Source organism: Phalacrocorax carbo, chromosome 21 (genome assembly GCF_963921805.1).
Source record: "Phalacrocorax carbo chromosome 21, bPhaCar2.1, whole genome shotgun sequence".
NCBI lineage: Eukaryota > Metazoa > Chordata > Aves > Suliformes > Phalacrocoracidae > Phalacrocorax > Phalacrocorax carbo.
Genome location: NC_087533.1, coordinates 8337059 through 8350152, shown reverse-complemented (window position 1 = coordinate 8350152; position 13094 = coordinate 8337059). Strand labels below are relative to the sequence as shown.

The window sequence follows — 13094 nt, the reverse complement described above, 5'->3', positions numbered from 1 at the left end:
AATTTCAGAAGCACCAGTGAAGACAAGAACCATACAAGGAATACACAATACTTACAGATACAAGGTCTACGTGCTTTAATTACGAAAGCAAAACAAATAAACCCTGCGCAATTTAACAAACTGCACCGAGATTTGCATAACAGATTATCAAGCCGTCATTAGCCTGTTTCCACTGCCAACGTGTACTGTTCCCATCTTGGCAATCAAGTCTAGCGCACGCTCAAAGACGCTAGCGCTTGCTCTCCCGCTGGGAGCTCTGGTGGAGGCTGCAAGGGAAGCCTTCCAGAGCGAAAAGGAGAACGAGAGCGGGGCTTTTCTTTGTTTTCGGGCAGCGATCCCCAAACGATGCCTCGTTTTAACCAAGCAAATGGTGAAGGGGAAGATGGCGGTGAAGGTAGGGGGAAAGGCATTGTTTAGAAAGGATTGTAAAACTGAGCGTTAATTCCTGAGATAGATAGCATCTTGGCATCTAACAAATAGTCTCAATTTACTGTCTTCCTGAAATGAAAAAAGTTACGTCAGCTTTTACGCTAAATAGAGAATCTGCTGAAGGCAAACTTGTATTCACGTGCTGGAAGAGATATTAGTCAAGAAACAGTGCAAACTGGACAGTGCATCTCGCTTCCCCGTCTGGGGACAGAGACCAACAGGTTACAAAAAATAAAGTTCTCAAGCGGTTGTAAGTGCGAACAAATATCCAAGTCAAACAACATGTTGGCTGCAGCTGGAATGACAAAGTTATGATTAGCAAATGGTTTGGATGGTTGCAATAGGAAACACACACCAGTTAAAGTTTAGCACGAGTTTTCGGGAAGTCCGTTTCAATCCCAGAGTCGTCTTTGAGAAGAAGGATTGTACGCACACAGTGCTCCGAAGAGGAATAATCTCATGTTAAAGCGAAGCACAGACCGCCCCCGACACGGGCACACTACCACCGCGGTTGCGTGGCGAAGGAGAGAAACACTGTCACCGTCGCTTTGCTACGAAACGAATGCGTACACGTCAAACTCTGCGGATCCCAGCCTCCGCCGCTGCTGTCCTGCCTTACAGAGGAAGGAACCTCCCCGGCCCTGCATCGCGGCTGCTAAGACAGCCTAGCATTTTAAGGCGGACTGGCTGGCTTTAAACGTGCTTTCCTGAGTTCCAGGTACTTGGCGTCTACTTCACTTGCAGGGATAGCCACGTTTATAGGCTACAGCAGACGTACAGCGCCCCAGAGATTAGGCTTCTGCCCCGCATCCTAGAAGAAAAAATCCTCTCTTCTCCTCAAATACAGACCAACAAGAAAGTCCTTGATGTGGTTCTGACTTAACTAAGTTTGAGCGAAGCAAAAACTAAGTTGGAAGCCGGCAAAAGGCTTTGCCACCACCAAGAAGCACCGTTCGGTCCCGAGCCCTGAGCCATAGGTGCGAAGAGCGGTCACACAATCGCACGACGCTGACGCTTATCGTTTAAAGTGATAAGCTGGTGCTGAAAAAGGGGCTGTTTTTACAAGATGCAGCAGAGCTGAGGACGCGGAAAGCACACAAGGAGGCTCAACATGGCGCTTTCCATCTTAAGGCAAAGGCTCCTCTTCCTGATTCTTATCAGTAAGACAACAAGATTTGCTCTACGGGGAGCAGCAACAATGCAATGGTCCTTCACAATCTACGTGTACATAAATTCACCAGAGGACTGGTTTGTAGTCAAAGGAGGTATCCAAGAGGAACCACTGGCCTCCCTAAAGCTGCTCGTTTCGCTTATTAGTGACTTCTTTTTAGCACGGGTCGTAAGGACAGAGTTTAGTCTGGCCAGCTCTCGAATGAAGACGCTAACACGCATCCTCTCGCGGTACAGACGGGGCTACCTGCCAGCTAAGAGAACTCGGACGACACCCAAGTTTCCGGCACTCACCGCTCCATCAGGCAGCTACGCAAGCGCCCACACACGTGAACGTGTACACACGTTTACAAAATTACTGCTCGAAGGCATCTGGGCAACGCTGACGAGGGTTACGAGCCCCATCGCTGAGCCTCCTCGTTTCCTCAAATGGATTCTCTCCAACTTCAAACTGTTTGTGGAGTGTGACCGGCTGGGCCCTTTAAACTCGTCCGTAATTAGTCCACAACCTCAAACAGAACGAGCACGATGGAGGAATATTAAAACCCCGGCAGCACAATTAAATTCACCAACTGGAATGCTTGAGCTGCAGTGCTGCAGCCTTACAGAAGCACCGGACACGTTGGAGCTTAAAAACACGCAGCTATCGGAAAGAGAATTACACAGCACGTCATCAAAATAATGGCAAAAAATACACTTTTTTAAAAACGTTTGAAAAGGTATCACTAAGTATAGATATCCATTGTATATATTGCTTTTAAAATTGCTTTCTGAGCTGCAAATGAAATCCAATCTGACCGCTGACTTGTGGAGCTCTTACTCCTGCTGATTTTCCAGCCTACTCCATGTTTACTGGCCAGGGCGAGCATGAATTCCTTCACGCTGCCGTTCCCAGAGCAGCCTCAGGGACCAGCCTGCAGTGCTACGAACAGGGGTCCTGCCCTGCTTCGGGCCCTCAGGGCTAGCGAAACGCCCTACGAAAGTCGCCGTCGCTCCAGCAAACACACCCGTTTCGCAGCGACGTCATGTTTCTATAAGGTCACGGGGCGGGGGCGGGGGTCCGAGCGGCAAAGGGGCTCGAGGCCCCCCCGGAGTGCAGGGGCACGGCCAGCCTCTCCCTCGCCAAGCGCTCCTCTGGAGGATGGATGAAAACGTACTTTGCATTATGATACCCTACGATGATCCTCCGTACCGCGATTCCAGCTCGCGCTGGAGGCGTTTGCGCACGGGCGTGCTGCAATGCACCCCAGGGACAGTTTGACGGGCGGACCAGATGTTTCACAAAAATAATCACAATCTGTACGGAAGTCGGGAGCGACAAGAACAAAAATACTCCAAAATTGCTGCTGCTGCGGCTCCGGCTAACGCCTTTTCTTGCTTTTCCGTAAAGATCCGCGAGGATTTTGTTCTTATCTCAATCCCAAACCCCGCGAACACCGTACCTGCCCCCAGCTGCAGGCAGAAGCCAGCAGCAGGCTGCGCGGGCAGGGGCGCTCCCTCCCGCCCCTCTCTGCTGGACCCTGGGGTCAGACGGTGGCCCGCCACGGCGCCGGGCGTCGTCGGAACCCCGCGCAAGCCCGGACCTCTTGGGGGCTCCACCCGCAGCCGGCCCGCGTCGCCCGAGGGGGCACAGGTCCTCCCCGCAGCTCCCCCTGCCCTCGCTCTCCTGAACGCCCGCGTTTCCCACCCAGCCGGGGGACGGGCTCCGCGCCGCTTACGCTGCGGCGCCACCGCGAAGGCCAGGCCTAACTGACTGGACGCGGTCCTAAAAGACTGAATTTAATTCCGTTTTATTTTCTGTAACAGGCCCGTCAGCTACTCTCTCTCCCTTTACTCCCTTTAATGCGGTCACATCCTGGATGAAAATGTCAGAAGAGCGCAGTATCATCTTTAAATTAACTTGACATTTTACCAGGGACATGCAGAAACTTCGGCGGAAAGCAAAAGTTAAATAATAAATAATTTGGGGAGCAAATCGCTAGGCTCGGTCCCTGCACGCTGACGTCGAGCACCCGGACACGCTGCGGGCTTGGCGGCCCTTGCTCCGCGCTGCCTGCGCGCCGACCTGCCCGGCCCCGCCTGCTGCGTGGGCATCGCGAAGGGCCGCTCGGGAAGGCTACGGAAGAGCCCGGATGGCCGGGCCGGGGCTGCCCACCGCCGCCCCCGCTCGATTTGGCCGAGGAACAAACCCGCTTCCTATTTACGACCGAATTCCACGCGACCGCCGCCGCCGCCAGCCGCGCACGCACAAGCAACCGCACCTCATCAGATGCAACGCCTGCGATTCTGCGGGCACGTATGTGCTTTAGTAATCCCCACGCTGCCTCTTCACCTCCCACAAACCTGCTGCAAGGTAAATTGAGCAAAGAATGGCTTTTATTGCGTTCTTCCCGCCCACCACCTTTTCGGATGACTGTTGGAATAAACCCCTTGCCACTGTAAGGTTTTCACACAACCGGCTGTAATCGGCTTCTGCCGGGGATAAAACCACCGTTCTCCTCATTTGGAGGAAGTTTTCTGGCATGTGAACTCACAATTTGAAAATGTGCTACACCATTTCTTCCCGAGGACTTCAGATTTCCGTGCGTTACTGTTTCTTAGGCAGCCTAGATGATACAGGAATGTGTTGTGTTTTTTTTTTAAACGGGGCGCCCAGAGCTGGCACCTGGCCGGGCTTTGCCAAGCGGGCACAGAGCCCCCCGCCCTCATCCAGCCGCCGCACGGGCGAAAAGGAGAGCCCAGCTACTACGTGCCCCTGGTCAAGATGCGACGGTCAGGCTCGGCACCAATTAACAGCTCCGGCTTCGGAGCTCGCCGACTTCTGAACACCTCCCGGTCAAACAGAGCTTGCTCGCTCCTCCTCCGAAAACTCCCCAGCCTCAAGAAGGAACAGCAAGTGCTTGCACAGCGCAGGCTCGGGGCTTGCCAGCCGAGTTCATCGGGGAGGCTCGAGCATCCCTGCGGGTTCTTCAGCTAAAAGCACTGCCTGCAATGCCTCAGCCCCCTGAACACACCCACCCCCCCGCCACCGTAGGCTCCAAGAGGCCAGCGGGCTTTACAACACGGAATCAGATGGCATTAACGACACGCCACAGCGAAACCTGCCAGCTCGCCATTAATACTGCTGCAAGACGGGCAGCGGGGGCTTTGCAGAATCAGCCGCATCCAAGGCAAGGCTCGAAACACCGCTAACGCGCACGCGAGTCGCACCCCCAGGTCTCCACCGACACTGTTGCCAGGACACCTGCGCGATCCATCTGCGGAGAAAGTGTGATAAACGCGAATTCGCATGTACAAAAAAATACCGTCGAACCCGGGGTGCGGAGGTGTGCGTGCTAAGCAAGACCAGAAGGCAGCAAAACGATGCTTGAAAAGGCAGGCTAAAATGCTCCACCCCGTGCTGAGCGCAAAGATGAGGGCTTTGCTATTACGAAGAACCTTTATCTCCCAGGAAACAACAGCTGTCCAAAACCAGCGTTTCAAGGAACGACTCTAGGGGTAATTCAAATTATGCAGTTTGCTCTGCTGTATCGCATTGTACATCTTAATGAACAAAGCCACAAGGACAATTTGAACTGATAAAAACGGGCTTGCCAGCGATAACAGCTGAAACTCCAAAGGACGGTCGGAATATCAATGCAGTTGGAGGATTCACGAAAAAGATCAAACTGTCACGCAGGAAAATCTTTTCAAGCACCTACACTGAAGCAAAGCAACAGTGACAGAGGAAAGGCTTTAAAGGTCGTGCTGTTTTGGAAACTTTACCACCGCTCAGCTTTTCCTTCTCCTGGAAAAAAGCAGCAGGTTAGCTTTTTGGAGATCTTCCCCAAAACCTCCCCGCCGTAAAACCGCATTACGGGCTCAGCGTGCCTTCGTAGGTGAAGCCTACAGCAGCAGCGACGCAGGCGCTGGACGTGCCAAGCGCGAGGGGCCGACGAAGGCACCCTTGGCTCCCGGCGCGGGCTTGGGGAGGGTCCGGGCGCAGGCGTGGGGCACACGGCACCCCGCGAGCGCGGGGAGCAACGACCGTGCTCCGCCGCACGCCCGCGCACCCGCTCCCTGCACCGGCTGCTGTGGCTCGTACCTGCTGAGCGGCGCCCGCCGCCACTCGAAGGTCAACCCTTTGGGGCAGGGTTGCGTCCCCACGCCACGCCCGGACGCGTGTAGGCTAGAAATACCGCTCGCGAGCGAGCGAGGATGATGTCTGTCATGGGGACCTGCCCAAGAGGAGGAACGCGCCTCCCACGCCGAGTGGCGAACGCAGCCCTTTGAGCCTGGTCTGCTGGGTGGTTTTCGCAGGGCAAATGAATGCAGAACAAGCTCTCTCCGGTAACTCGAAAGGACTACTTCTGAGATCGTAATTTCCTTCGTTCCTAGTACGCTGGCTACTAGAGACGCCGGCATACCAACAACATGAGCTTTGGGCAGAGAAACTGCCTCAGTGCGGGGGTCTCCCCCCCTCTTTTTTTTTCTTTTAAATTAAAACAGGACCATTGTTTTTCAGAACAAGTACGTGGTTTCAGGGGACGTGAACTAGGCCAGCATACACAAGAAACGGGGGGGAAAAGGCAAAATAAAATCTATTTCAAGCCCTCCTCATCCTAAGGAAGGGTTTTCAACGCAGCTGGCTGGCAGACGACTCGCACCCAGGCTGGCAGCGAAGAGACGAACCGCCCCGCCTGCTACCAAAGCGCTTCTGTCACGCTGGGAGAATACGTCAGCGGTTTGGTGGTGATGGGAATTAAGGCATCTATTGTCTCTCGAGGCTTTAAAAAGTGTTTCAACACTACTATGCTATGTAATTCTAGAGATTATGTTAATTTGACCTAATTTTTTTCCAGCTACGAAGTCCCTTAACTATTGAGGAGCAAAAATTTCTGCAGCTTCGTACTGCCTGGCTGCTGGCTGGAAAGCACATACATGCTCGTCTCTGCACAAAGGAGGGAATCGAAGCCCCAGCTGTTCTTTGTGCGACAGGCACGCCGAACCTGTGGGCAGAAGATGTGAAGGCAGGCGTCAAGAAGATTCAGTGTTAGATCGGTGTCAGGGAAGAATACAAAAATTCCTCTTATCGGCATTAATTAACCTTCTTCTGCCGTATCGTGAGCAGTAACTGCTGGAATCAGCGAACGGTACTATGTTTTCGCTGTTTCTAGCCTCTTCCACAGCTCAAAGCCGATCCAGAAAGGCATCAGGAGGCGAGGGGGACGCCAGCAAGCTTTGAGTTTTAGCTCCTCCATCACTGAAAACAAAGGTGGGAGCACCGCCCGGGACGGCCACGCGCTCCCGATCCCGAGGCACTCCTGCTGGGCCGACAAAGGAGGACCCCGCAGTTCTGCTTGGGAAGGGAGCAAAGAGCCGCCAGCCAACGCCCCTCTGCGTGCGCCTCGGCGCTCTCCAGCGCCGCCGTACCTCCCCGCGGACGGTGGCATCCTCAGGGCAACGGTTTGCTCCGAGGGAAACCCACCGGGGAGAATCGGCTGGGAAAATGCCGCGCCACGAGGCCCTCCCTCCCTGCAAGACCATCGTCCCGCCGTCTCCACATCCAACGCGAGCCTGGAGGAGGACTGGCGGGGCGCTTTCTCACAGGTAGAGACGCGGACTCGCGAAGCCGCCCCCAGCTGTAGCCGCGAGGGTGCTGAGCGGCTCCCGGGCATCGCTGCCGGCTCATCAGCGAGGCGGAAACCCCGCTGCGGCCACGCCAAGGCTGGGCAGCATGACCGCAGCGGCTAGACCACGGCCGCGCTCGAAACGGGCTCCGACAGGAGCCTCAGTGACAGCCATTTCTGACTTCCAGAGCCACCCACTCCCCGTCTTATTTTTACTGTGAAAAAGCCAGAAAACTACTGCGGGGGAGAGCCTCGAGACCTAGAGGCTACTGAAGATCCGCAGAGGTTGCAACGCCTGCGGCAGAAGAGCAAACAACCAAACGGCTACTTATTACGAAGAGGTGCTACCTGGGAGCCTGAAACGGCAGGCGAGGACAGCGGGCGCTTTGGAGCCGGTCCTAGGGGCACCCCTGAAACGGCAGGCTGGTAACAGTCCGCTTCCCAGGGAAAGGACAGCCGTTAAAGTTTGCGGGCACCGGCATAAACTTAACGGGGTCAATCAACAGATTCTTCCTTTTAGCCTCCCAAAAGTCACTGAAAGCATTAACAAATTACCCTAAAACGAAAGAAAACCGTATGCGCGTTCATTTACACCGAGGCACGGGGGACCGAGTTTCTCTGCGAGCGGCTCTTAAGGAGACTCTAACACAGTTTGAAACCTACTCTGAAACGAAAGCTGGTTAGGTTAAGCAATGAAAAACAGAGTTGCAACAAAGCGGCCAAATCGCAAAGTGGGAGAGCGTTTTCGCGGGAGAGCGCCTCAAGCATCCGAACTCGGGTGCCTGGAGCTCGGTTTTACCGCTAAGCACCTGCAGGGAGGAAGACAGAGAATGGCAAGGTCTGGGCGACACGATGGCGGATGGCAGGCGGCGCGCACAGGGCGCGCGTTAAGGCACGTACGTTGGAGGGAAGGCTTCGACTGCTCGTCCACGCCAGCGGAGTCTGACTGGGTTGCAAAAACCTCAGAAGGAAAGAAGCCACAAAACACCCTGAGCAGGACAGTTAAGAGTCAGCGGAGCGGCGTCATAGAAGCAAATAAAACGTGAAGGCATTTACACAGGGGATGGTTTACAGCAACAATAAACATTATGCCATTAGCTATTCAACGGTCCGTTCTCACCTTCCGTTTGTCACCTCTGCCTCAAAAGAAAAATAATAATAATAATAAAAAAAAGGCAAGCAAAAGCAGCAGTTGAAACAGAAAAGATCAGAAAAATGGCAATGCAAGTGATTACAAATAAATCGGAAAGGCCTTCCTTACGGGTGGAGAGCGCCGGGTCTAGTGAGGAGGTTTGACGGATGCGTGTAGAGAGAGGGGCGCCTCGCGACCAGCTGGCTGGTTTTGCTCCTTTTCCCGGGCGGCAGGGGAAAGCTCAGCAGGCCACGAGCCAGCTCCTCAAAAGGGGCCCTACAGCCGGTGCTCGGCTCGGTAAAACCCGACCGGCGGCGCCCGCTTTTCCGGCAGAGCGAGGCAGCGGGCTTGTCGCTGAGACACGCCAAACACCTAGGCACGAGAGAAAGCATCTCGAGTCACGCGAGGCGAATTAAATCGCTGGAGACCAAACTTTCCGCTTCCGAGTACTAACTGCTCAGAAGCTGATGGTGACGGGGTCGAGGCTGAAACAGCCGCCCGTACTCAGTGAGCTCTAAGGCTGTTCGCATCCGTCCTTTGAAAGCACCCAGCTTTAGCCACCGGGAACCGAGTTAACAGCTCTTTGTGCCACGGCAGTTCCCGCGTTGCAAACACCTGCAGCGAGGGCCGCCCGACTCGCCCAACGGCCAGCCCAGGGCTCGCGCTGTGCCGTGGGTGCATTTCAGGAGAAAAAAAGGAAAACACGCAGGTGATTCGATTGCTGTTTTTCCCCAGGCTTCACGCTCTGCTTATATACACAAAAGACAATAAACATTCAGGACATTTCCAATGGTTATGAAGGTACCGTACCTGTGATGGTGGTAGGGATGGTGGTGGTAGTGGTGGTGGTTGTTGTGGGAGGAGGGATAGTTGTGGGGGGATCTGGATAAAATATAAAAAGGAAAAATAATAAAAAAGCAAATTAAGAAAAAACAAGCAGAACACAACAGCGATCAATCGTGATCAGAGAGCAAACAAGGACGCTAAGAAGCGGCACGGCTGTCAGATGCCTTTCCCCCTCTAAAGCCAGGTGGGGAGCGCCCGGCTGGCTTTAGGGACAGCGGGCCAGATCCTCAGCAGCTGGACACGGCTTTGAGCTCAGCCCGCACCCCGGGAGCTGCTGCGCGCGGCCTTGCTCTAGCTGGAGAATCTGGCCCCGCAACTCCCCACCTCCCCCCCACCCCCCACCCCCCCCTTTTGCCTTCTGCAGTGCTAAAACAAAATAAAAAAATAAATAAAACCCAGCATAAATTAGTCAATGGGGGAGAGAGATGGAATGGGAGAGGCATAAGAAAAATAAACTGCACGCTTTCCACAACAGAAAGAACAGTTCACATGTACAAAGAGAGACACAGCGGTGCTTTGTCGGTTTTCTGCGTACACGTCTGCCAGTCCAGGCGGGAGTTTGTCCGAGGGGCCCTGCTGCGCTGAACACCAACGGCACGTGAATGCACCTCGCTGCCTGCCCGGGGCCCTTACCTTCGCTATTCCTCCCCTACGAGCACAGGACGTTAAAAGCTACTTCAAAGACAGTGATGAATACAAAGGGATGAGAACATCATCACTAAATATCAGTTTCAAGGTACGAAGGCTTTCACCAAGATCTTGTCATTAAAAAAAAAAAGTCAGTATTTTCTGACAATGCCAGTTGAACGCTCCTGTTCTCGCTACCAGCGCGTCGTTAACGAGGAACACGGATCGGGGGCGTTTCTCTTTGCGACTGAGAACCGTTGCTCGGACGTACTCGGCCTGGTGAGACTCAAACGCTGCCGCTCCCCGCAGCATTTACGTTACGTACAGGGGCACGTCCTCATCCGAATCGTTGGGCAGGAGAAGGTAGGTACGAGAAGATGTGAAAGGAGAAAATGTGTATCGATGCCCAGATGATCAAACTGAATGCGTTAAGCAGTCGGCAAGACTTTGAACTACGGATTCAGTCGGCAATAATAGAGCATGAAACATTTTGTGGGCTTTTGATTTTAGGTTTCCTCTATAGCACGTCAACTTTTCATTACTAGCACATCTGCTACTCTTTTATCTCCGGGCGAGCTCTCTCAGATGCCCTAATTAATATATCTGAACTTTAATTATATGCTGCACCTTTATTACATTCCGTACGACTTCCCGAAAGTTTAGAGAGGTTACCTCGGCGTTCGCTTGGCTGGGGAGCGCTTATCTACGGTTATTTTATAAGCGGTGGCTGTCCCTCCCCTACCTCCGAAGCATCCCGGTCCCTACAGCGGTGTCAGGGCACGTCTCGCTTGCTCCCGAACGCAAACGTCTCCCCGGGAGCAGCGGAGGCCAAACCAGCTGAAGGGGAACCAGGGGAAGGAAGCCCCCGGCCTCTCACCGAACTGCCCGGGGACGATGCCACGCGGCAGACTCGTCCTCGGTAAAAGCAAAAAAAAAAAAAACACCAAAAAACCCTGACTGCGCGCTTGTCGCGCTGGAAGTTTCTAGCAAACGTGTGCGCCTGCTCCCACGGGGCGCGGAAGCGTGAAACAGATTTTGAAAATAAACATGCTTTCAGCGTGTGCCAGTACGATCGGCCATCCTCGTACCGCGTGCGCAGCAGAGGGAGGTGCGTTAAGCGCAGCTCAGCAGCGGTTAGTTCGCGAGCCCTGGCCGCTGGGGGCCGTTTGCGTGCAGACCCCTTTCGGCGTGTCCCTGCCCCTCCTGGAGGCGTGCCGGATGGCGGCTCCGCTCGGGCACCTCGGGCGTGGGGGGACCGCGGCCGGAGCCCCGCTCCTTCCCACGGCAGCGGGGCCTGGGGGGGGTCTGCGGCGGCAGGCGGCGAGGCGAGGCGCGCCCCCCACGCTACGCCTACAGAGGCGCTGCCGCAAGGACACGGGTGCCAGCGCCCGCTTCAGAGTCGCTGCCTTTTGGCGGGGAAAGGCGCCAAGGGCTGGAGGCGTCAATGCTTTGCGCGGGCGAGGGGGGTGAGAGCGGCACGCTCCGTGCAAGCAGCAGAAGCTTCCTTCCCGACAGCCACAACCTGAGTTAGCTTCTGGGCCAGAGGGCTTCAGGCGACGGCCCAGCCGCTTCCTCCACACCAACACCTCTGGATGCCTCCCTTTTAAATTTGGGCTTAAAAGGATTCTCTATGCTGTCCAGAGCGCTGGACCCTAGTGGGATGCTCCCAAACATGCAGGAACTGGACATGATGGGATGTAAACCCATTTTTTGCCCGTGAGCTCCTGAGAGACCACGAAAAGCCCTTCCCTGCGCAGCCAAAACCGCTGCTGGGTGCTTGAGCTAGAGCCCGCGGGTTTGCATCCCCGGGGAACCTCCGTCTCCTTTAAAGCAGCACTGCCTCGGGCCTCCGCCGGTGGATTTCACCCTGAGGGGAGCAGCACTGCTGACGCCCCGTGCGGCCTAGCTCTCGCCCACATCCGAAACGCAGAGCCATTAACAAGCGCGAGAGCTGCCATGAGCTCTCAGGGCCAGGCGGCTCGCACCGCCGAGGGCTGACGGAGCGCTCCCTTGGGCCAAAGCACGTACGTAAACCTACGCAAGGAACGAGAGCACCTCGTCTACAGCGGCCTTACAGCAGCACCTTTCCATAGGTTTGGCCTCACGGGGAACTGCCTGTGTCCTGCCTCTACTCCTTTATTCTCCACAACGTCAGCTGTTGCTGCAAACACCGATGGAAACGAGGTAGATTTTATACCTTGAGCATACAAATTAACCTCCTCGTAAATGCGTATCTGACTTTGTTTTGTAAACTGGAGTCTTTTGGAGCTCCGGGCACTAGAAAACCACCCCTGAAATGCGGCAGGTGAGCTCAGTTTCAGCTCAGAGCTGTAGCTTGGTTTTATCTTCAATCTTTGGGCAGGTTTCTAAGACCAGGCTTAAAATGGCTCACGTGCAAGTGGCTTTCGGAGAGGAGGTGTCAGCTATTTATCTGGGCCAGGGCGTGCACACGAGAATTTGGACTGCAGAGCTTCAGGCGGCTGTTGCGTGGAGTGAACTTCAAACCAGAGCGAGTTACTGTCCCATCCGAGTAACAGGCATTACCCACCACGAGCTCAGCCCAGCCGCGCAATAACCGCTCTTTACAGATAAAGTCTGAATATGCGGCCCGAGGGAACTGCTCATCATTAAACCGGGGCGGGGGGGTCGCTCTTCAAGCGCCTACTGGATCTTTAGGACAGGCAGGGCCTCGTGACGGGAGCACAAGGTCTGCAGCAATGGCAAAATGATGTAGAGGAACTCAAGAATTAAAGCAGGTACTTAATGGCACTTTAGAAAGATGCTGAGATGTGTTTTAGCGTCTGCTCAGCAGCCACAGATAGGCTTAAGACATCCCGTTCCTCCAGTTTATTTGCTGCTTTGTAATTATCTGGGGACGCTGGCCGATTCTTCGGCAGTTTAACTCGCTAATGGAAGACCCGGCGCCGCCCCCCGCCCCCCGAACTTTGCTGGAGACACTGGAGGTGGTGTTACAAAAAGGAAAAGGAATTATCAGAGAAGTCCTGGGAGAACTGCCAGGCCAGAGAACTTCACAGTTCTCCCCGCGCCCCTGCTCTGGCTTTTCCTTCGGCTTCAGCTGACAGCACACGAGTGCCGCGGCAAGGCCACGAGCACGGCTCCGGAGGAAGGAGCTCAGCGGCCCCTGGACCGGGCTCTACACCCGAAGCGCGGCCCTGAGACTTACAGAAGCAAACCCAGTGGGTTTCCAGCCCCTACCCCAGCCCGGTAGAACGTAGACGTGTCGGGAGCTATCTGTACATCTTGCATTAAGCGAAACGTTA

General features: G+C 54.7%; 1 protein-coding gene across 4 annotated transcripts in view; it reads right to left on the bottom strand.

The window, feature by feature from the left end:
• The window catches only part of CADM1 (cell adhesion molecule 1), a 161553-nt gene that overhangs the window by 19461 nt on the left and 128998 nt on the right, over positions 1-13094 (bottom strand). For 3 of the 4 annotated variants that reach the window (XM_064470988.1, XM_064470990.1, XM_064470991.1), the window contains exon 8: positions 9151-9222. The exons of the other annotated variant lie outside the window; for it this stretch is intronic. In XM_064470988.1, the coding sequence (XP_064327058.1) occupies positions 9151-9222 (72 nt within the window). The remainder of the gene's footprint in view (positions 1-9150; positions 9223-13094) is intronic. 4 annotated transcript variants of the gene reach the window in all.